General features: G+C 28.8%; 5 protein-coding genes across 7 annotated transcripts; 3 read left to right on the top strand and 2 right to left on the bottom strand.

The window, feature by feature from the left end:
* Positions 1 to 2009: 2009 nt before the first annotated feature.
* Positions 2010 to 3604, bottom strand: LOC106791059 (39S ribosomal protein L16, mitochondrial). The gene is made up of 6 exons (XM_014756415.1): positions 3377 to 3604; positions 3211 to 3282; positions 2961 to 3118; positions 2745 to 2876; positions 2559 to 2669; positions 2010 to 2469 (listed from the first exon to the last, which is right to left on the bottom strand). Exons 1-6 carry the CDS (start codon positions 3414 to 3416, stop codon positions 2254 to 2256), a joined length of 729 nt encoding a protein of 242 aa, XP_014611901.1. The 5' UTR covers positions 3417 to 3604; the 3' UTR covers positions 2010 to 2253.
* A 473-nt stretch (positions 3605 to 4077) lies between these two features.
* Positions 4078 to 6348, top strand: LOC106791063 (26S proteasome non-ATPase regulatory subunit 11). The gene is made up of 4 exons (XM_014756420.1): positions 4078 to 4640; positions 4941 to 5335; positions 5432 to 5756; positions 5852 to 6348. The coding sequence occupies exons 1-4, from the start codon at positions 4320 to 4322 to the stop codon at positions 6080 to 6082; spliced, it is 1272 nt and encodes a 423-aa protein (XP_014611906.1). The 5' UTR covers positions 4078 to 4319; the 3' UTR covers positions 6083 to 6348.
* A 675-nt stretch (positions 6349 to 7023) lies between these two features.
* On the top strand, positions 7024 to 10738 carry LOC106791060 (proteasome activator complex subunit 3). Of its 2 annotated transcripts, XM_014756416.1 has the most exons (5): positions 7024 to 7167; positions 8552 to 8584; positions 8784 to 9104; positions 9191 to 9327; positions 9404 to 10738. In XM_014756416.1, exons 1-5 carry the CDS (start codon positions 7144 to 7146, stop codon positions 9624 to 9626), a joined length of 738 nt encoding a protein of 245 aa, XP_014611902.1. In that variant the 5' UTR covers positions 7024 to 7143; the 3' UTR covers positions 9627 to 10738. The 2 variants fall into 2 exon arrangements, with proteins under 2 accessions (XP_014611902.1, XP_014611903.1); XM_014756417.1 differs by lacking the exon at positions 8552 to 8584 and having other exon boundaries at positions 7035 to 7167.
* A 1594-nt stretch (positions 10739 to 12332) lies between these two features.
* Positions 12333 to 15476, top strand: LOC106791061 (serine/threonine-protein kinase fused). 2 transcript variants are annotated; one of them, XM_014756418.1, is made up of 9 exons: positions 12333 to 12503; positions 12601 to 12714; positions 12790 to 12935; positions 13001 to 13180; positions 13257 to 13401; positions 13495 to 13688; positions 13763 to 14952; positions 15047 to 15231; positions 15305 to 15476. In XM_014756418.1, the coding sequence occupies exons 1-9, from the start codon at positions 12393 to 12395 to the stop codon at positions 15371 to 15373; spliced, it is 2334 nt and encodes a 777-aa protein (XP_014611904.1). In that variant the 5' UTR covers positions 12333 to 12392; the 3' UTR covers positions 15374 to 15476. The 2 variants fall into 2 exon arrangements, with proteins under 2 accessions (XP_014611904.1, XP_014611905.1); XM_014756419.1 differs by lacking the exons at positions 12333 to 12503; positions 12601 to 12714 and having other exon boundaries at positions 12844 to 12935; positions 13030 to 13180.
* A 307-nt stretch (positions 15477 to 15783) lies between these two features.
* On the bottom strand, positions 15784 to 17927 carry LOC106791053 (zinc metalloproteinase nas-13). Its single transcript, XM_014756408.1, has 5 exons — positions 17768 to 17927; positions 17349 to 17585; positions 16700 to 17002; positions 16119 to 16252; positions 15784 to 16001 (listed from the first exon to the last, which is right to left on the bottom strand). Exons 1-5 carry the CDS (start codon positions 17925 to 17927, stop codon positions 15837 to 15839), a joined length of 999 nt encoding a protein of 332 aa, XP_014611894.1. The 3' UTR covers positions 15784 to 15836.
* Between the last annotated feature and the right edge of the window lie 2871 nt (positions 17928 to 20798).

Below are 20798 nucleotides of genomic sequence, written 5' to 3'. Positions count from 1 at the left end.
ATATATATATATATATATATATATGTTTATATGATTATATAAACAATTAATCGTCGTAACGCGCGATCTACGTTGCCTTTCGCCGAATGATGCATTTTATTGTGTGAATCGCGAGGAGGAGAGATTAATTATATCACATCATTCGCCATCTTCATCGTCATCGTCATCGAGATAATAAGCGAAAGTTCCGAATTGTGCATCAAGGGTTGCTGCTTTATTGTAATTATAATATAAATATCGACGAGAGAGACTCGTTGTCAATGAACTATAATGAAAACGAATCCAATCATATCGACTGCGAAGTAAGACGCGCGCGCGCCCCTTCTCTCTTTTTTTTTTTTTTTTTTTTATTATTTTCTAATATTTCATTCAAATCCGGCTCGCATTTTGCAACGTGAATAAAATATTATGTTGACGCTCGTATAAATATAAATGAAATAAATGAAATATAAATAATTATATAAGAGTAAATATTTAAAATACATAATACGAGATCATTACGAATGAAATCTAGATATAGCATTTCTCAACCCTTTATTGTTAAACAGCATGATTAATTGATTTTTAATATTAATTACGATTCAATAATATTTATAATATCTAATTTTTACTAAAAATTCAGTATTAACTAGAATGACTGTATATTATTTTAAACGTATGATTGATTGTTACGATACTTGACTTACTTTTGAAGTAATATCATGAACTATTAAAAATGTCCAATAATTGGGTTGTAATTAAAAGGTTGAAGGAATGTTGATTTAGATTGTTAAACAAACAAAAAAAGTACGAAAAAGCGTCACGAGGCAACTCCTTGCATTATTACGCGCGTACCACGCACCACTTGTATACGGCTCAACACGTTTCTATCTTATTTGTGAGATAGAAAATATTGCAGGAGAAAAATGCAGGGACACGAAATAATTAAATGACGCATCAATTATAGAAACTAAAAGTTCCTTTCTTGTCTAACTCGTCGTTACGTTCGGGAACATATTAAGCACGTATTTTCACGCGTTCTTCGATCATCCTAAAATCCTAATCCTCCTTCTCCTTTTCCTAATCCTTAATCCCTCCTCCTCCTCCTCCTCTTCCTCTACTACTCTACGCTTCGTTTCTTACCTGAGTTTCATAAATATCCGTGACCATTTATTATCAAATGGCCAATACGTTCTACGGATGTATGTATGTATGTATGTATTTATAAGCGCACCGAAATCGTTAAAAAAAAAAAAGAAGAAGAAAAAAAAAAGGAAATTATCGCGCGTGTCATACCTCTCGGTGTAACTAAGTTCTTGCTGATTAGAGTTTATGATCATTGTAATGCTGTCTAATAAGTATACATAAAACACACACATTCCTTTGACACGACGTCACCCCTATCTCTACGTTAAATGTAATAAATACGAAATAAAGTATTTAAAAAGAGCGCGTTATCGCTTGCGATTACGACTGTGACAACGAGAGCGACAATTATACTATTATTACAATGGTGGTAACGGCTAATAGGATCTTACATTTGTTTTTTTTTCTTTCTTTTTTTTCTTTTTTTTGAAATCTTATTTAATTTCAACATTAATATCCTGATATTAAATCTATTGATTGGAATTATTTGTTATTATATTGTTATTGTAATAATAATTATTACTCTAATCATCGTGATCATCAGTCGCAATTAATCCCTTTCTCATTGTCATTTAAAAAATCCATCGCTTATTAGCATCGTCATCACCATCATTGTCATCATATCGTCATTATCATTGTTGCCGTTACCGTTATTGTTATAAATATTGTTGTTGCTGTTGTTGTTATTGTTGTTATCACCACAAGACATATTACCGTCGTCAGCTTCATCGTCGTCGTTGGCGTTGTTGACGTCGGCGCCGGCGTCGCCGATACGCTAATTAAACAATAAGGTACGACTATCGCCTACTCAATGTACAATATGTAGTATTTACCTGTTGTTACCACCAAACCATCATCAAAGATATATAAAATATTGTAATTGTAACATAATTGCATTTGAATGATTTATTCGTTTAATTTTTATCATTAATCACATATTTTTTAGAAAACCCTATCTTCCTCTCTTTCATTGAATTATTCGAAAAAAATATGTTTGTTCTTAAGGTAAGATATTTTATATATTGATTAATTCGTATAAATATTTATGTTAATTATTGATAACTTGACTAATTAAATAATTAATATTTAATTTAGAGAACTAAGTATACAATTACATATATTATTTATTTACAAATATTTATTGTACCATACTTTGTCAATTGGTGATATCCATTTATGACAACCACCGATATTATTCTGAACAATATATTTCCACGTCCAAGGATTTAAATTAGTTTCCTCATTTATTCTTTCTTTTTCTGCTCTTTTGTCTAAGATTTCTTGACTGATCGCCATAGCTTTGAATGGACATTTGGCTGCTATATCTTCTAATACTTTTTTTACCTAATGAATGTATTGATGTTGATTATTAATTTTCAATTCTGCTCTCGTCTTATAAATATAAGATATTTCGATAAAATAATATGACGTACTTGAAAATATTGAATATTTCCACCAACTTCTATGATCACTCTCTCAGCTTTAACTGGAGTAACATAATGATCTATTGATCCCTTACCGCCTCCCATGCGAGAACCTTGAGACTATATAAGATAATTGTTGTTAATTATATCTTGCATAGCTAATAAATAATAGAAATATTATTTTGTTTATAAAACCTTTTTAGTAATAGGCTGCCATGGTGGATCAACGCGCCAAATAGCAAACATGTCTTTGAATTCAAAATTACGTATAAGAGTCATACGTATCATTTCAAAATGACCATACTTCAATCTTCCACCTCCTAAGGCCTGTAAATTATATAACATTAATACTTAAATATTAATCAATTGTATTATTTGCCTAATTTTGAACAAATTTTTTCACAAACTTACTATAATTCCATACTGTTTGTGTAATAAAGTATTATGTATAAGTTCTGGACCACGCATAAGTCTTAACTTCTTTTGCATTTTAAAAGGACGTAAAGAAGGTGGATATTGCGGAACCTTTTCCATAATTCGAAGTTTATTTCTTTCAGGAAATTCAACATCTTTAAAGAAATACATAGATTTATAATACATTAGTAACTAAAGCAAAAACAAAATATTTCTTTTGTTATATTTCAGATTGTAATAAATTTACCTTTAATTTTTTCAGGTTTAGGATATATTTTTATTCCTGCTCTTTGTACGAGTATTCCAATAGAATTACCTGCTAATAAAACGAAGAAAAATATATTATTAATTATTTATTTTTAAAAGTTGTCATAACCTCAACATTTTAATTATAAATATTTTGTTTTACTTACTTGAAAGGAATGACCGTAATGTATTTCTTAAAGTTTGCATGATTATTAATTTATTGATGACTGATTCTAAACACACACACACTATACTGATATATTAATTAATAATATTTACTTTAATTAACGTTTTAATGGACCAAACAAATTGATCCAATGAGAGACATAATAATCTCTTCTTGCAGAATCTTTGATTGACCATTCAGAACGAACAATACCTATGTGTATGTACACCTATGTATAGTAACTTTATTGTTACTATTTTATAATATTTATTATCAGGCTATGTATATATTAAAAATATATTATAATAATAAAAAATAATCGGTAAATTAACCAGTGTTAAAATAATTTGTTCTTAAATATTTATTATCCAATTAAATAAATAATCTTGTAAGACTAATAAAGTTGAAGTAAAAAAGGCACCAGATTTATGAGAACGTTCATTGGTTTTTTATAAAGAAATCATAATACTGATAAGAATTTAAAGGGAATATTAAAAACACGTCAATTTATAAACTTAACATTAAAAATCATTTTTTAACGTTAAATTAAAAGGAAAAAAAAAGAATTTTATTCATCCTAACAATTTCAAAGATCCGTTTGAAAATAAATAAAGAAAAACATTGTTAAAATAATCTAGTGAAAGTAACTAAAACTAGTGATTAAAGTAGAGTAGTCGAATTGACTAGCGTAGCAGCATGACACGAGTTTTGTGGTTCCGGAGCTCAAGCGAGCAATGAAAAGAGTGACAAAACAGAAAGTGAACGAACCGTGTTCTAAAAGATCGTGTGCGACAGCACACAGTGTTATGTCTCGACTTTGTTTTGTATAAACATCGAGTCTAGTAATTTTTAATTGGATTTCCTGCGAGGAAAGATAATAAATAAACAAATAATTAAAATTAAGTGATCGAAGTGTATCATTGGAATTAGATAAAAGCTTGGAGATGGCCGGTGCAATGTTGTTTGAGCGTGCACAAGCTGTATCGATGACAAATCGTAGCGAAGGTATATCTCTGTTAAATGAGATCGTATCCGACCCTAACATCGGTCTGGCCGAAGATGACGAGGAAAGTATTAGGGTCAAGGAACAGGGTATATTACACCTTGGTGAACTTTACAAGAAAGAGGGCAAAGCTAAAGAATTAGCTGAACTAATCAAAGCAACTAGACCCTTTCTTAGCCTAATAAGTAAAGCCAAAGCAGCTAAGCTTGTGAGATCATTAGTTGACTTCTTCCTTGATTTGGAAGCTGGGATTGGCATTGAGGTAATAATCAATTGCTATGTTAATAACTATGATAATATCTTTAGAAAACGTTCTTGTATGTAGTTCCCTTATTGGTTAAAGTATTCTTAATATATGCTTTGTTTTTATTAATTATTTGGATCTAATGCATATTTTCTTTAACGATGTGAACATTTGGCTTTTGTTGCCGCATTGACTATGCTGTCCATCATGCAATATTGACTGAATAAGATTGATCTTTGTTGACATCGTTGAGAAAAAAATATTGTTAAATATAATGTATGTTTATTAAATACTGACAAGATCGTTTCTTTTCTTTAGGTACAATTATGCAAAGAATGTATAGAGTGGGCAAAAGAAGAACGTAGGACGTTTTTAAGGCAATCATTAGAAGCACGACTAATAGCTCTTTATTTCGATACTGGCATGTTCAGCGAAGCTTTGCAATTGAGTTCTGCTCTTCTAAAGGAACTTAAAAAATTAGATGACAAACAATTGCTTGTTGAGGTTCAGTTGTTAGAGAGCAAAACATATCATGCATTAAGTAATTTAGCTAAAGCAAGGGCAGCTCTCACTAGTGCTAGAACTACTGCCAATGCAATTTATTGTCCTCCAAAAATGCAAGCTGCTTTGGATCTACAATCTGGAATTTTACATGCTGCTGATGAACGTGATTTTAAAACTGCCTATTCATACTTTTACGAAGCATTTGAAGGGTAAATTATTTAGCGATTGTAATTTGACCAAGCAACAGATAATTAATTTTACTAATCTATAGAATATTTGTATTATCATTATATCTTTCATTATAGGTATGATAGTGTTGAAAGTCCTAAAGCATTAACGGCATTGAAATATATGTTATTATCCAAGATCATGTTGCGCACACCCGAAGATGTTCAATCTATCATGTCCGGAAAATTAGCAGTCAAATATGCTGGACGTGATTTGGATGCTATGCGTGCTGTCGCTGAAGCCAGTCACCGGCGTTCCTTAGCTGACTTTCAAACTGCAGTTAAACAATATCGACAAGAATTAGAGGATGATGTAATTGTACGTGCTCATCTAGGCTCTCTTTACGACGCTATGTTAGAACAAAATTTGTGTCGTTTGGTTGAACCTTATTCTCGCGTTCAGGTATATAACGTTTTTTGTATAAACAAAAATAATAATCTTATTATTATCGAAACTATATGAATTAATCTAATATAATAAATAATTTCCTTTTATAGGTAAGTCATATTTCTTCGTGCATATCTTTACAACTCGCGCAAGTAGAAAAGAAGTTATCGCAAATGATATTGGATAAAAAATTGAAAGGAGTACTGGATCAAGGGGAAGGTGTCTTGATCGTATTTGAAGACACGCCACGTGACAAAACCTACGGAATTGCGTTAGAAACAATACACAGCATGGGAAAAGTAGTCGACACGCTTTACCAGAAAGCTAAGAAACTTACCTAGCCCTGTTTAACATATATATTTATATAAGCAAAGTCTTATAATTATTCTTATCATTATATTTAGTTTCTGGTCATAAAATACAAATTCAATTGTTTCTTTTAACATCTAACATTATTAAAAACGCAACTCCGAAGGTATTGCAATAATAAAAAAATAAAAATAAACAAAATTATTCATTTGCCACATTTCATTATTGCGGATATAATATTGTAATTAATAATAGTTAAAAATATTTTGTAAGTAATAAATCTGAAATGATTAACTTACATGTGGGCTTCTGATTTATTATCGCTCTTGCTCATATTGGTATATACATACATACTTTGTCATGACTGCATACAATTTTTAATTGATTTATCATGTTGTTACTTAAATAGATAATAAAATATTCGACGTGTGAAATGTAAATCGTAAATAATCACTTATTTATTTCATCTAATCCCTTTTTGTAATAATTATCATTCAATTATATTTTGTTAATACATTTATATATTTAATATTTTGTAATTTATATATTAAAAATTATATAATTTTCCATATAAAATGAGTGGGTTGATAAGTTTTGAGCCTCAACGAAATTTTCAGTCCCAAGAAATTAATAGTTGGTAGTATGAGAAAAAAAAAACCTTTGAGTAAAAAGAATCAAATTTCCTTTGTTTAACACATATAGAACATGCGTCATTTAAAAAATAATAATGATAATAATATCCTTTTATATTTTAATTTCTCAGAAGACATAAGAAAAAAAAAAAAAGAAGTTAAAAATTGACTATAGTATGTAACATATTTTTTGAATGTATAATGAAATTTAATTGTGTAATAAATAGACATTTTGTTACTATATTTGGCTACTTATCAAATTGTAAATAAAATAACAAATGAAATAATAAATGTAAGATTAAAACGATTTAAATAATTCAACGGCAAGTAACGTTATAGATTCTCATTTGATATCGCAGTATACGTATAGGTACGTTCATTTCCTGTTTGAAGTTGCACGTTTCAATAAAGAGGTAGTGTGGTTGTACTTAATAAAGGTTTTTGTTTTCAAGAAACGTATAATGGCGAATGCAACAACAAAAAAGGTAAATTAATTCATTATTTCTAACGCATTATTACCATTAGAATAATATATCAATGGTTAATAATCGTTAGAGTTTTATTAGTTAGTAGTGTTAACACGTATAGGTTAAGTCTACTAATTCACCGGCTTTATGGTTAGCCATTAGAATTTGTTCATATATTTTAATGTTTAATTAATTAAAATTACTCGATATATCTAATTCGTTTAATTTCAATTCATTCAATTTAATATTTATCCTTACCTTGATTGTATCATATATGCTTTCGTTGTATTGTAGAATTCATATTTGCGTGTATTTGCAACACGTGTGCATGTGTTCGTGCGAAGAAAGCGTGCGCGCTCGCGCGCATTTATGCATTATTATATAGTCAATATTCTTATATATAAATGATTGAAAAACAAATTAGAAATTTATTATTTATAATTTTGAATATATAATCAATTATTTATTAACCTTCCATAGCTCGAATTTTTGCTGTAATTACAAACAATATTTGTATCATTTAAAATTAACACATATTAACCTATAAAAATACAATGTTATAATTATATATTAAAAATTTTCATTGATAATTAACTTTATTTTGATACTGCAAGCTAAAAGTAATCTTTCTTAGAAATTATCTTTCATAAGTTTACAAGATAAAGATTATTAATTATTATATGTAAGCCATATGTGAAAAGTAAAAATTAAATTATAAATATTAGTATGCGTTTTTAAAAGTCATGCAAGATTATAGAGAAAATTGAATATAATAATAAATGTGATTAAATTTTTTTCTTGAATGATCGTATGTTTTATTTAGATATAGTTTTGTTCTGTAAAATTTTACCAGCATGTTCAGTAAGTTAAATGAAGAACAAATAAAACAAGCTGGGACACACGTATGTGAAAAATTTGTTATTTTTATTGACAATTGATAAACAAATGAAAGAAATTTTCTAACCTTTCTTACAAGCATTCTCAATCAACATGTGAATTTATTTTCTAATAATTAACTTCGTAAATTTATGTATTCATTTAACAATACTCATAGATCATTTAAATTAATATTAAATGTTACCGTCACTGCTGCATTCCATTTCTAAAAATGAATCGATATTGTCAAAAGATTCGTTTTCAGAAAAAGATGATCTTATTACCAATGAGTCAAAAAAGGTTTGCATTAATATTAATAATATTAATAATAATAATTATAATATTATCATTATAATGGATACAAAATTTTTTAATACACATTTGTGTATAATATTTTAAACAATTTCTTATACGAAAGTAAATTTAAGGGCAATGAATATAATTTTGACAAATTTCATTTGAATATATTATTTTGAATTTATATTTTTATCGCAGACATACATTTACCTCTTAGTTTATCTTGCAGGTTCAAGAATACAAGGATTCTCTTAAGACTAAGGTAAACCTCTTTTACCCATTGTGTAAGTAACTTGATTCGTTTTTACATATATAGAAATATTAAAGTTTTGTTACTCAGTCAGTCATTTTGTATAATGTTGTTGGTCATTGTATAATGTTAAACGAATCAAGTAATATATATGTACAAAATAGGTTAACATCTGTAATATCAATGCATACAATTTTTATGTGTCATTTAGGCTGAACAGCTATTAATAACAGGATTCCCAGAAAAGATTGTTAAATTAAATGAATTGTTGGAAACACCTGATTTCCGTAACCGTAAATTGACAGATGTACACCAAGACTTAAATGTGCCCATTCCACATCCTATAGTTCTTAATCATTCCGAAGATGGACCTATTTCAAAAAAAATTAAAGTGGATAATAGTGTGGATGAGACTAGCGGAACCAAAGTTATGATATTACCTAATGGACCAGTACCATGTAATAAACCTCTATGTGAATTAATTCACGTAGTTAAACCTTATATCAGACAACTTTTGGAGGATTCTAATCTGGTACAATGATTGTTGTTAATTAATATCATTGTGGATCATTAGTTAATATTAATTGTAATTAAATATAATGTCAAATTAAATTTTAGTTGAAGATGTGGATTTCGTTTTTGATTCCAAAAATTGAAGATGGTAATAATTTTGGTGTATCAATTCAAGAAGATACGCTTGCAGAAATACAGTCAGTAGAAAGCGAGGCAGCTGCATTCTTCGATCAAATATCTAGGTTTGTTTTATATCTTTATTATATTTTTGTAATTATATAAAAATTAAATGTATATACAATTTTTTCATTCCATTAGGTACTTTATTTCTCGAGGAAAAATTGTTAGTAAAGTTGCAAAGTATCCACACATCATTGATTATAGAAGAGCTATCGAAGAATTAGATGAAAAGGAATATGTGAGTTTGTGGCTTGTAATGTGTGAAGTTCGTAATCGCTACTGTTCATTACACGATCTTGTCATCAAAAATTTGGAAAAAATCAAAAAGCCACGTTCTTCCAATGCGCAATCTCTCTACTAAACAATAACGAATATTCCCTGTAGATGTGTACAGGATCATCAAAGTGGGAAAAGTAATCGCATTAAAGGAGCGTGCCTAAAATTTCATGATAGGAGAGAATATAATGTTCAATCATTACCATCCGTGCTATCATCATCTTAGATATTGACTATAACGTCTTGACATTAGTCCATCATTCTTTTTGACCAATAACAGTACTATGAATAAACCACATAGTTGCCTCACACACATTACATTGAAAACAAAATATGTTCTAGCTTGTTTATATATGCAGATAAGTTTATGTAGCTGAGATTATTGTAAACAGTAATAAGAAAGAGCATCAAAACCTAATATCGTTCTATACTTTCTTGATGTTAATTAATACAATATGGTTCTATATTCCAATCATTGTTAGAAGAGTGCTCCGATACACGTATCACTGATGTTACACATTCAGAATTTTTATTAGACTTGTTTTTCTTATTCTTTATACAGAAGTTTATTATTAACGTATTTAAATGGTGTGTCTTATGAATTTATATAATTAGATAGAGAAGTTAAAATATTTTGAGAAAAAAATTTCACATATTTCTGATATGCCCCGATTTCCATTGAAATCTTAGTACTTTATATTTGTGATTGTAATTATGCGAAAAATAAGTTTGGACTGCAATTCTTCTCCGAATATTTTAAATATCGTATTATACTTAGCATGAGTTAATGTAAATGTTGTAATTTACATTAATAAGATTTAAATATAAATCTAAATAGAACATTTTAAAAATAATAAGAAGTCATTGGTGATTCGTGTATCGTTTATAGTTGTAAAAAGTAGGATATGGGATAAATATGTGCAACTTTAAGGTTACTAATATTATGAATATATGCTATTATTAATTCAGTATTTACATACATTCATTATCATGGATGTAACTTTTGATTTTTAACTATTTCATATCATCCGAGGTGTAATGATGGATAATATGACAAGATTGATGAGAAGATTTATTCAATGTTTTAACAGGCGATATATATAAACATTTTATATATCGATGATCTCTCCCATGAGATTTGTGAATGTATTCAAAGCAGCACTACCAGAATTATTTAAATAAAATTTCTTCAGTAAATAATCAAGTTTCTCTTTAGCCGTTATCTAAAGTTCTAATTAACTACTACGTATAATATTTCTTTGATTTCACTTAGCAATCGTTTGCTTGTTCGTGAGACGAAAAAAGGGAAGAAAAATTAAAATAATAAAAATGAAATTAACATTTTACCGAGATTGTAAATAATATATTGTCTTATAAACATAATTGAAATATTTTGGAATGATAAAAAATTATTTGTACGCTCCTTAAAAAAAGAAAAAATATCATGTATACATCATTGTGTAAAATCGTTCTATCTGTTTAGTAAAGATAGTTGATTTAATGTACCAAGAATTAAACAGTATTTTTTACATTTTTTTTTCATGATTCATTTTTTAGCGTTCACGATAATTTTTGTTGTTTTTTTTATTTATTAATGTTTGGAAATAAACTTATTCTAAGCATAAAAATGTAGAAATTGGAAGAAAAACATAATTACGTTATTTGTATCAATCCTAAATGTTTAAAAGTATTACAGTAATTATACAATTCTGCAATTATCGAGATAGTATTAATAAAATAAAACTTCATACTCAATGTTTAATATAAATTCATTCAAGTTGTGTTTCTTGTCATTTAACATTTTCTTTGACATCATTTTATAATTGTTCCTTTATAAATTGTTTTTATTTTGAATATCTACTAGATAAGCGTATTAAAAAATATCAAATGTTCGGATAACGAAAGACTATATTTAAAAAGAAATATTTTAAAATCTTAACTTGAATGTTTTTGAAAATATTAATATTTATCATATCAATTATAATAAACATTTTATAGTAAATAACGTTCATTAGTAAAATATTGATTAAAAGGATTAATTTTAATGTTGCTCTTTAAATGATGTTTGATTCAGTTGGTATTACAGTCGGTATTATTATCTAATTGTGTAATTATTACACTGTATTTTCTATAGTTTATTCTATGTATATTATTTTTGTATCATTTAAAAACTAGAAAAGGATAATTATACCTTGTATATATATACGTGTTTATTTTTATAACATTTCATAGGCGCAGGTATTAAATGTTTTTTGATAACACTTTTTTATTACTACATCCACATGTTTGTTTGAATGATAATTTTGATAATTTAATTAGTATTGTAACAAATCAAAGTTATTAGTGTGTATTATTTATCATGTAATTTAATATTAAATAATTACAATTCGATAGAAAGTAAAATATTCGAGATATTTAAAAATGTTAAATGCCGTTTTAGCGAATGAAGAAATAATATTTTATCAAAAGAAGATAAATAAATGTTTATAGAATAATAATAATAATAATAATAATAATAATAATAATAATAATAATAATAATAATAATTAATCATAACACTTATTGTTGTGTGAACGTAATATAAAATACATTTTATTGATATTATTTTTCATGATTTTGTATAATTTCATAATATTTTGTATTATTTGAAATTGATTTAAATGGCGCCATTTTTAGATGACGCTGGTCCACATTGGTGTAAATTTGGTTATGTATAATTTCCTATTCGTTGATTGGTGTTTCTATTTGAGTTGCATGCGCACTGTATCGAAGAGTAACATATAGATTGTTTTAATATTTTTTAAATGGTTTAATATAATACAAGATTGTGTGATCAATTATTTATCTAATAATGGAAAAATATGAAGTTTTAGGACAAGTAGGTGAAGGTTCGTTTGGACAAGTGTACAAAGCGAAAAAACGTTCGGATGGTGAAATAGTGGCTTTTAAGGTTATTAGAAAAGTAAGTTGATTTCTTTCTATTGATCATAGCCAGTTTATAAATAACCTAAATATTTTTTTCTTCAATTACTACATGGAAATATTTGGATTTCTTATAGCGTGGTAGATCGTCAAAAGAACTTAAAAGTCTACGTCAAGAATGTGAGATTCAACGTCATTTACATCATCCTAATATAGTGCAAATGTTAGATTCTTTTGAAACTGAAAATGAAGTAAGTTTGAAATATTGTCCAAATTACTTTATTATTTTAATTCAATACTAAATCTTATTAAATTATATTTTTCAGATTGTCGTGGTAACAGAGTATGCTGACAAAGAATTATATCAAATTTTGGGTAAAGCCGGTCACCTATCGGAAGAAAGAGCTCAAGTCATAGCTTGCGATTTGGTTTCTGCGTTATATTATTTACATTCCAATAGAGTTTTACATAGGTTTGTGTTTTTGGTATTTAGTTATTATATCGACACAATTTTATTTCTCTTTCTCATCGGTACAGGGACCTTAAACCTCAAAATGTACTTTTAGAAGCTAATGGAGTGGCCAAATTATGCGATTTTGGTTTTGCACGTAGTATGAGCACTGGCACACATGTCCTTACTTCTATTAAAGGTACTCCTTTGTATATGGCTCCAGAACTCATACAAGAACGTCCCTACGATCACAATGTAGATTTATGGTATGTAACTTCAGATCGTTCTTATTTTTTAATCCTGTATCATTTTTTAGTTATTTAATTATGATTTATATTATAGGTCATTAGGTTGTATAGTTTATGAATTAGTCGTCGGTTGGCCACCATTTCAAACAACCTCTATTTTACATTTGGTTAGACTTATACGCTTTGAAGCAGTCAAGTGGCCAGATTTTATTTCACCGAATTGTAAAAACTTTTTACAAGTAATTATTTATAATTATTTTTGTATACTGTTACGTTTTTGATATACTTTCATATGGATAATAGTTATGTTAACTTGTTTTTTTTTATGGCAGGGGTTATTGCAAAAGGATCCATCTCAACGTTTGACGTGGCCTGCACTTTTAGAACATCCATTCGTCAAAGATAGAATCATCATAGTTGGTGGAACAGCGCCTACACCATTTACAACACCATTGTCAGCTAGTCAAGCTAGAGCAAAGCAACAGCAGTTACAAAACTTATCAATGAGGTCGACTAATCAATCGAAGTAAGCATCTGCGTTAATAGTATGTTTAATAGGAACTATAACTTGATTACAAATTCATGAGTTAATATTTTTAGAGTTCTTGAGAAAGCTGTAGAGAAAGTACAGTATCAAGAAAGAAAACTTCGAGAGCAAAGACTGAGGACGTGCATTTCGCAACCACGTTATCCGATGTTTCACCCGCATTGTCAGTATGGTACAAATGTTTGTCAGATTCTTCGTCATAGTGAACCTAGTGGCACGGATTCGAGTGCTAGCATCGATGTACTTTTGGGAAATCTTAGTTTGCGAGCATCATTGAGAAGTGATTTACTTGCTGCAGATCAAGCATTGTGTCAAAGTGATTGTCCTAACACAAACAGCAACAACCAACAAGTTTTTCCAATTGTAAATATTAATTCTAAGTCTGTATGTAAAAAATCAAACGATGAAGATCAGAAGAAAACGTGTGAACCTGAAGGATTAAATAAAAATGCTCAAGGTGATGGAATTAGTGTTGGTCAACAAACGGAAAAATCATCTGAAATAGATCAAATTTCGGGTAACGGTGACTGCAAGCAGACTTCTTTGAGTAAAGATTACGAATTAGAATTTGGAAAAGAGAATTTGATTGATAAACACGTAAGGTTACCTGATTGGAATCCAAGAGCTGTAGAAAGACCGATTGAAAATGAAGAATGGGTTGCATTTTTACAAAGATCTATGGAAGAAGTAATGGAAGGTGAAGTTGGTTCGTTATTGCAACAAAATTGTGTTTCAGTTTTTGTTTCTCCTTTAAGAAATCAAGGAGCTGGTTATCGAGTTGTGGAATATGTTGCTTGTCTATTATCCTTACCTTTTGTTATATCAGTATCACGAGAAAATCTTGAAAGTATAGAACGTGTTTATTTGGATGTTCGAGTGGTACCAAATCTGGTTTATGCTATAAAATTGCTTATGTCAGAACGATCTGATAGTGAATCCAATACAACAGGTTCTGGGGGTACCAGATCAGCATCCACATTATCAGCTGATGAATTACAAGCTTTAGAATGTACGATGCTTTTATTGTGTAGATTGGTTTACGTTCAAGAACAATTTCTAACACAATTTTGCGATGCCATATACATTGTTAACGGAATGCCATTATTACAACAATTATTAGCTTTGGAAAAAAGAAAGGCACGCGTTGTAGCAGATTTAGTAGCCATATTGAACAACATTTTACGTTCTCAACCAGAGAATGCTGAATTGGTTGAAAAGGTTGTTCTGTACTCGAAAACTCATGGTAAATGATCGTATTAGCTTTCTTTTTGTTTTATTAAACTTAATCATTCGTGTTACATCGGTCTAAATATTATTTTTACTTTCCTTTGTTCAAGGGGGTACGGTCGAACAATTTAGCAAACTTCTTGGGCATCGTCAAGGCGTATTGAGAGCTAGAACGTGTACTCTTGTTAGACTTTTAGGAAGATTTTGTTGCAGAGCATTACAACAAGTTTGGGGTAAATCATTGAAAAATCTTATAGAAAATTTATTACTCGACGAAGAAGAAAACGTTAGACACGTAAGTGAAAATTGATATAATTATTATTTTTAATATAATATTAAACATATTTTTTCAAAATCTATCATTTTAGTCTGCCGAAGAGGCGATCGGAGAACTTAAACAATTAACGTATTATAATCAACTAAGTCCTGCTGGTTGAATATACCGATATTTATCGATATATTTATTTTGGTATATATTTATATATATATATATATCAATTAATCCATGAAAATTAATCGTTATAAAAAAGGGTCCAAACGTTTATTACGAATGAATGATCACCAATTCGATATAAGTTATATAAAAGTTTTATAATATCACTGGGAGAAAAAAAAACTATTGAAATTATATTTTTATATAAAACTACGTCGTATTTAGATTAACTTAGAATATTGAAATTCTCCTCTTCTATAATTCTTACAAAAATTCATGTTATTTCGAGATTAATAGATCTATTTGTGCGTACTAGGTCGGATTCCTGTAAGTTATACAAATTTAAATATCGTCATTGTATTTTTATATAGATATATCTAATTAACTTGTCAATCAAAAATAAGAAAAAAAGAAAATTAAACATCAGGTCATATTTTGTACTTACAAAAATCGTTGAAGATTATTTTCTACAAATCCAATGAGGACCAATTAAATGAAAGATCTTCTTCGGATTCGCTAGCAGTACTTACTTCTGGTTCACGATTATCGCATTCGTCTTTGTACATTGCTTGTAATTTTTCCACGTCGATTTTACTGAGTCCGTTACGTTGGCCGATTTTTGCATCCTCGACCTGTAAAGAAGTTTATAAATCATCGTAATTGATCAATCGATCTACCGATCCTGTCATTTATGAAATGTTTTTCTTAAGGGTTTTTTTTCTCTCTCTTTTTTTTTTTTTTCTCAATACCTTTGGTGTAATAGTTGCCTCGCCGTTCGCTGAGAACGCGTGTGCACTGTAATGCATCACGCTGGAATAATCGTAAGAGGAACCAAAATCTGTTACGGTATCTCGATCATATTTTTCAAAATTATGTTCTTTTCCTGTAAAAAGAAAAGAAAAAAAGAAACAAAATTGCTATTTATAATGGTCAGTCTTTAAAAGATTATATCAGTATTTTTATAATATTAGACAAAATTGCATCCGAGTAACGTCCTAATCTTTTATATATTACAAAATTTAATTATTAAAATTTATTAATTATTAATATAATATATTTATTTCAAATACACTGATCAAATATAAATAGAAATATAATAATAATAGTAATATATTTCTTTAATTTTTCATAATTACAAATAGGACTTGCTTTTGCAATTTTAAATATATATATATTTATTATTATTATTTTTATATTTAAAATAAAATTAATTACAAAAAAGCAAGTTCCCTTTCTAATTTTAAATTACGAGAAATTGAAAATGAAAAGAGTATATATAATAATAATATCCCATAAAAGCAAATACCATTGTCTGAAATACAATACATACCTGGTTTTATGTTGTCCCAGTGTATTACGACCCATTCGTCACGGTTCGCTGCACTCTGTTGGTGATAAAATCCCAAAGCGTGCATCAACTCGTGAACGACAACACCGTGCCGTACACATCCGTCAACTTGCAAGTTTAATACCTGTCCTTTACCATGACGACCCACCATGGACCAACATCCGGAACTCTTACCCTGTATTCGGACATAATCAATATCGGATTCTTTGTATGGTCGGAAACGTAAGCAGCTTCTGCTGTGATATTCTTTTATTGCATCTTTTATCACTTCGATATCTGAACGATCTGAAAAAATACAAACAAGTATAATCGTGAGATGAACATTGTTTAAATAGAACAAAACAATTAACTCAATTCATAGAATTTTTTTTTCTTTTGTTTGTTTAGATTTTTGCTGATATGAAATTTGTTATTAAATTTAAAATTAATTAGACCCCTCCCCCTCAACACAATTTTGATCATTTTGTACTTTTTCTTATTTTTCGAATTTAATCGATTTATTCTCGTTGATTATATTTAAATAATTTTAATGTGTGTATATTACGCGAGAATAATTTTTATTTAATTTTTTTTTTGCATCGATTCAATTTTATTCTTCGTTGTAATATAATCGTTGACAGTTTTTACTTACCGAAATCCTCTTCCTCGATGTAATAAGGTACAGTTGCATTAGGCCAACGAGTTGTTGTATCCAAAAGACCATTTCTATTACTTCCTTTATGATTTAGTGGTAACATTATGTCTCCTTGATAAAGACCACTCAATTCCCATACATTTTCTGGATCTTCCGGTTTCCACGAGTTGATTCTTCTTGCTACGCGAACAAAAGAATAAAATAATCTTATGTTTAACGTATACCAATGTGAATTTTTTTATTCTATTTTCCATGTTCATTTAATATTACTGATCTTATATTTATTATTATTACAAATATTATTTACAATTTATTTATTTTATTCAAATGAGAAAGAATATCCTTAAAAGATATACCAGTTATGATTAAAATTAATTAATAATCTTACGTATTTAATTAAAAAACAAAATTCTTACCAATTTCTTCATGATTATGTCCATCTTCGAATCGTCCTTGATTTCTTGGTTCCGGTGGTATCGGATGTCCGTGAGTTCCTCGATGACTTTTTGAAGGAAGTCCAGTGCATATTGTAACGACTATCGAAAAAATGAAAATTTTTCGTAGAGTAGTAGTCATCGTTATGACAATTCTTGAAAAACTGACGATACTTTATCGAAAAAATATCCTTTTATATAGCAACGAGTATGGTTGTTGTTAGTATCCGGTACCACGGAAGGACTACTTCCGGATAATACGATATGTAAAACAGGTGTAGCCTGTTTTACAAAAAAAACAGTAGGTGTGAATAACAATGCTTTTAGAATAATGCGTTTTATCGAGTGATTTTAAATGTAACGAACGGTTGACAAATGTTATCGATTTCATCGGATACCACTGATTTTATATATACGTGTATATATCCTTTCTAATCCTTTTTTTCTTTTTTTTTTTCTTCATCATCAAACGTGTAATTGCATCGAATAATATCAACCTATCTAGTTTTATATCTTTAAGATGCAATCACAAGTTTTACGGCGCAAATAAGATCAACGAGTTTTTTCTTCTATGTTGTTGTAAGTAATTAACCGATAATAAATTTATCTATATGCATATATGTGTGTGTGTGTGTGTGTGAGTGTGTGTGAATAAAAGAACAAAGTACACTTTAGTATCGTTGACAAAACGTGAAAATGTATAAAAAGGGGTATGTACATTTCCTTTTTTTTTTTTTTTCGTTAGTTAGTTTGACTAACACACGAACGAAACTAGCACACTAACTTTGACATAGTTTATTTGGGTCGAAAATCATAAGATAAGTAAGGGAGAATGCGAACTGAATTTCAATTCCTTGGTTTATCGTATTTCTTGACGTTTGCACGATTTATCGTGTTCTTATAAGAGTCGTTTTTCAAATTTATTTACATTAGATTTATATTTAGCAAGTATATTTATATATATATAAAAAAAAACAAAAAATATTTTTCTATAATAGACGTAGAGAAGTATAATATCGTGGTATAAATAATAATTTGTTAGTTAAATAAATGAAAGATGATTAATATCTATAACATCAGAAATTGGGTGCATCATGGGGTTGCATATTAATATTTTATTATTAATATATTACTCTCTATTACAAATTATATATAAAATATTATTTATATATGAATCATATATTTATTTGGTTAGTATTTAAAATAAATTATTGATATTTATAATAAATTTAGCATTGTTTTAAAGTTGCATTAGAATTATTACTGACACATAGTACATTCTGTATTATCAAATTTGTTAATATAAATGTAATATTAATGAAATATTACATAAATGAATGAATTATTTATTACAAAATATTAATCGAATAAATCTCAAAACTTTACAAAGTTATTCAACGAACAAATTAATAGTTAAAACCATGAAAAATATGAAAAAGGTGTGAACATTTTTATGCTATATCAACGTCAAATGATTTTACACACTGAGAAAAAAAAAAAGAAAAAGAAAACGATAGTAATATAAATAAAAATTAAAGAATAAATAAGATACGACGATATCTCTCGACGTGCTAGATACGAATCAATCGATCAAACGTTCCTAATCATCATCGACGATCATTTCGATCTGTCTGTTGTTCATCCAAATTAAGAAGAAAAAGTAGACGATACGATACGATACGATTCAATCGTATAAATCTTTCTTTTCGAAGTTTAACAGAAACAAAAATCTGCTTTCGGCTTGGAAATAAAACAAAAACAAAAAAAAAAGAAAAGAAATTAAAAGAGAAGAAAAAGAAATAAAAATAAAAATAAAAACTGATGTGTAAGAAGTTATACTTCGTTTAGCGCGTACCAAAACGAATATAATCTTCATAACCTTAAAAATAACTTCAATTTGCGCGCGCATCGTAAATATCGACAACTTCGTGGTGTCGATTTTTCGGTCGCATCTAACTTCACTTTCCAAAACGCGCCAAACGAAGTATAATTTCAATAAAAATATAAAATCTAAAAAAAAGAAGCAGAAACATTTCGTCTATATACATGTGCCTATATTATAAATATATATAGAAGACGTGTACACGTACGTATAACCGTGTATGTGTGTGTGTAAGGTAGAAAAGAAGCTGGTCATAAGAAAGAGGCGCCCGATCGAATCTCCGGCATCCCGAATGCTCGAGGCAAACACTCGGATGTGGGTCAGAATGATTCGGTAGCCGGCCGCGTAATTCAGTACATCGGTATATTATCTTCTTCATCGTTTCGTGTGCCTTTCCCTCTGGGCCTCTCCACCGAGAACAGGCCCCTCCGAGAACATACCTCATCCTTTTCATCTTCCTTCTCTTTCCTTTCCTTTCCTTTCCTTTCCTTCTTCATTTTTATCTTCTTTCTTTTTCTGTTCCTTCTTCATCTTCATCTTCATCTTCATCTTCATCTTTGTCTCCTATTTCTTATTCTTTTTCTTGGTTGATCTACAATCATTTTCATTTTCCTTCTCTTTCTAATCCTTTTTTATTTTCATCTTCATTTTCATCTTCATCTTCATTTTTATCTTCATCTATATCTGTATCTTCTATTTCTTATTCTTATTCTTTTTCTTGGTTGATCTACAATCATCTTCATCTTCCTTCTCTTCCTAATCCTTTTTTATTTTCATCTTCATCTTCATCTCTTATTTCTTATTCTTTTTTCTTATATTTCTTGGTTGTTTTATACAGCAGAACAACATCAGTAGCAGTTGTATTATTTATTAACTACTATTATCTTTCTTGTACAATTTTTTTGCCACGTTTCTCAGGACAGAGATGAGAAGAGGAAGAAGAAGAAGAAGAAGAAGAAGAGGAAGAAGCTGAGAGACCACGTACGAGAGAGGCGAGAGAAAAAGGCGTGCAATTATAATCGCGTGAAATTAACGGTTGCGATTACGTGCCTCAGATGATGATGATGATGATGATGATGATGAACCGTCTCACCGGTTTCTGTCTTTGGTTTCTGTCTCATTTTTTCTTAC

The sequence above is a fragment of the Polistes canadensis genome, unplaced genomic scaffold (assembly GCF_001313835.1).
Source record: "Polistes canadensis isolate GaletaPanama2010 unplaced genomic scaffold, ASM131383v1 scaffold_282, whole genome shotgun sequence".
NCBI lineage: Eukaryota > Metazoa > Arthropoda > Insecta > Hymenoptera > Vespidae > Polistes > Polistes canadensis.
Note: the sequence above shows the minus strand (reverse complement) of the source record. Positions and strands in the feature narration are given on the sequence as shown.

Coding starts and splice junctions, on each gene's coding strand:
- LOC106791061 (XM_014756418.1), top strand. CDS start 12,393: ATGGAAAAATATGAAGTTTTAGGACAAGTAGGTGAAGGTTCGTTTGGA. Junction 12,504..12,600: donor CTTTTAAGGTTATTAGAAAA/GTAAGTTGATTT, acceptor GATTTCTTATAG/CGTGGTAGATCGTCAAAAGA. Junction 15,232..15,304: donor AAGAAGAAAACGTTAGACAC/GTAAGTGAAAAT, acceptor CTATCATTTTAG/TCTGCCGAAGAGGCGATCGG.
- LOC106791063 (XM_014756420.1), top strand. CDS start 4,320: ATGGCCGGTGCAATGTTGTTTGAGCGTGCACAAGCTGTATCGATGACA. Junction 5,336..5,431: donor TTTTACGAAGCATTTGAAGG/GTAAATTATTTA, acceptor CTTTCATTATAG/GTATGATAGTGTTGAAAGTC. Junction 5,757..5,851: donor AACCTTATTCTCGCGTTCAG/GTATATAACGTT, acceptor TTCCTTTTATAG/GTAAGTCATATTTCTTCGTG.
- LOC106791053 (XM_014756408.1), bottom strand. CDS start 17,927: ATGACTACTACTCTACGAAAAATTTTCATTTTTTCGATAGTCGTTACA. Junction 17,586..17,767: donor ACATAATCATGAAGAAATTG/GTAAGAATTTTG, acceptor TAGAATAAAAAA/ATTCACATTGGTATACGTTA. Junction 17,003..17,348: donor CATCGAGGAAGAGGATTTCG/GTAAGTAAAAAC, acceptor GTATTTTTTCAG/ATCGTTCAGATATCGAAGTG.
- LOC106791060 (XM_014756416.1), top strand. CDS start 7,144: ATGGCGAATGCAACAACAAAAAAG. Junction 8,585..8,783: donor AGGATTCTCTTAAGACTAAG/GTAAACCTCTTT, acceptor TGTGTCATTTAG/GCTGAACAGCTATTAATAAC. Junction 9,328..9,403: donor TTCTTCGATCAAATATCTAG/GTTTGTTTTATA, acceptor TCATTCCATTAG/GTACTTTATTTCTCGAGGAA.
- LOC106791059 (XM_014756415.1), bottom strand. CDS start 3,416: ATGCAAACTTTAAGAAATACATTACGGTCATTCCTTTCAA. Junction 3,119..3,210: donor TAAACCTGAAAAAATTAAAG/GTAAATTTATTA, acceptor ATTTCTTTAAAG/ATGTTGAATTTCCTGAAAGA. Junction 2,470..2,558: donor GAAATATTCAATATTTTCAA/GTACGTCATATT, acceptor TACATTCATTAG/GTAAAAAAAGTATTAGAAGA.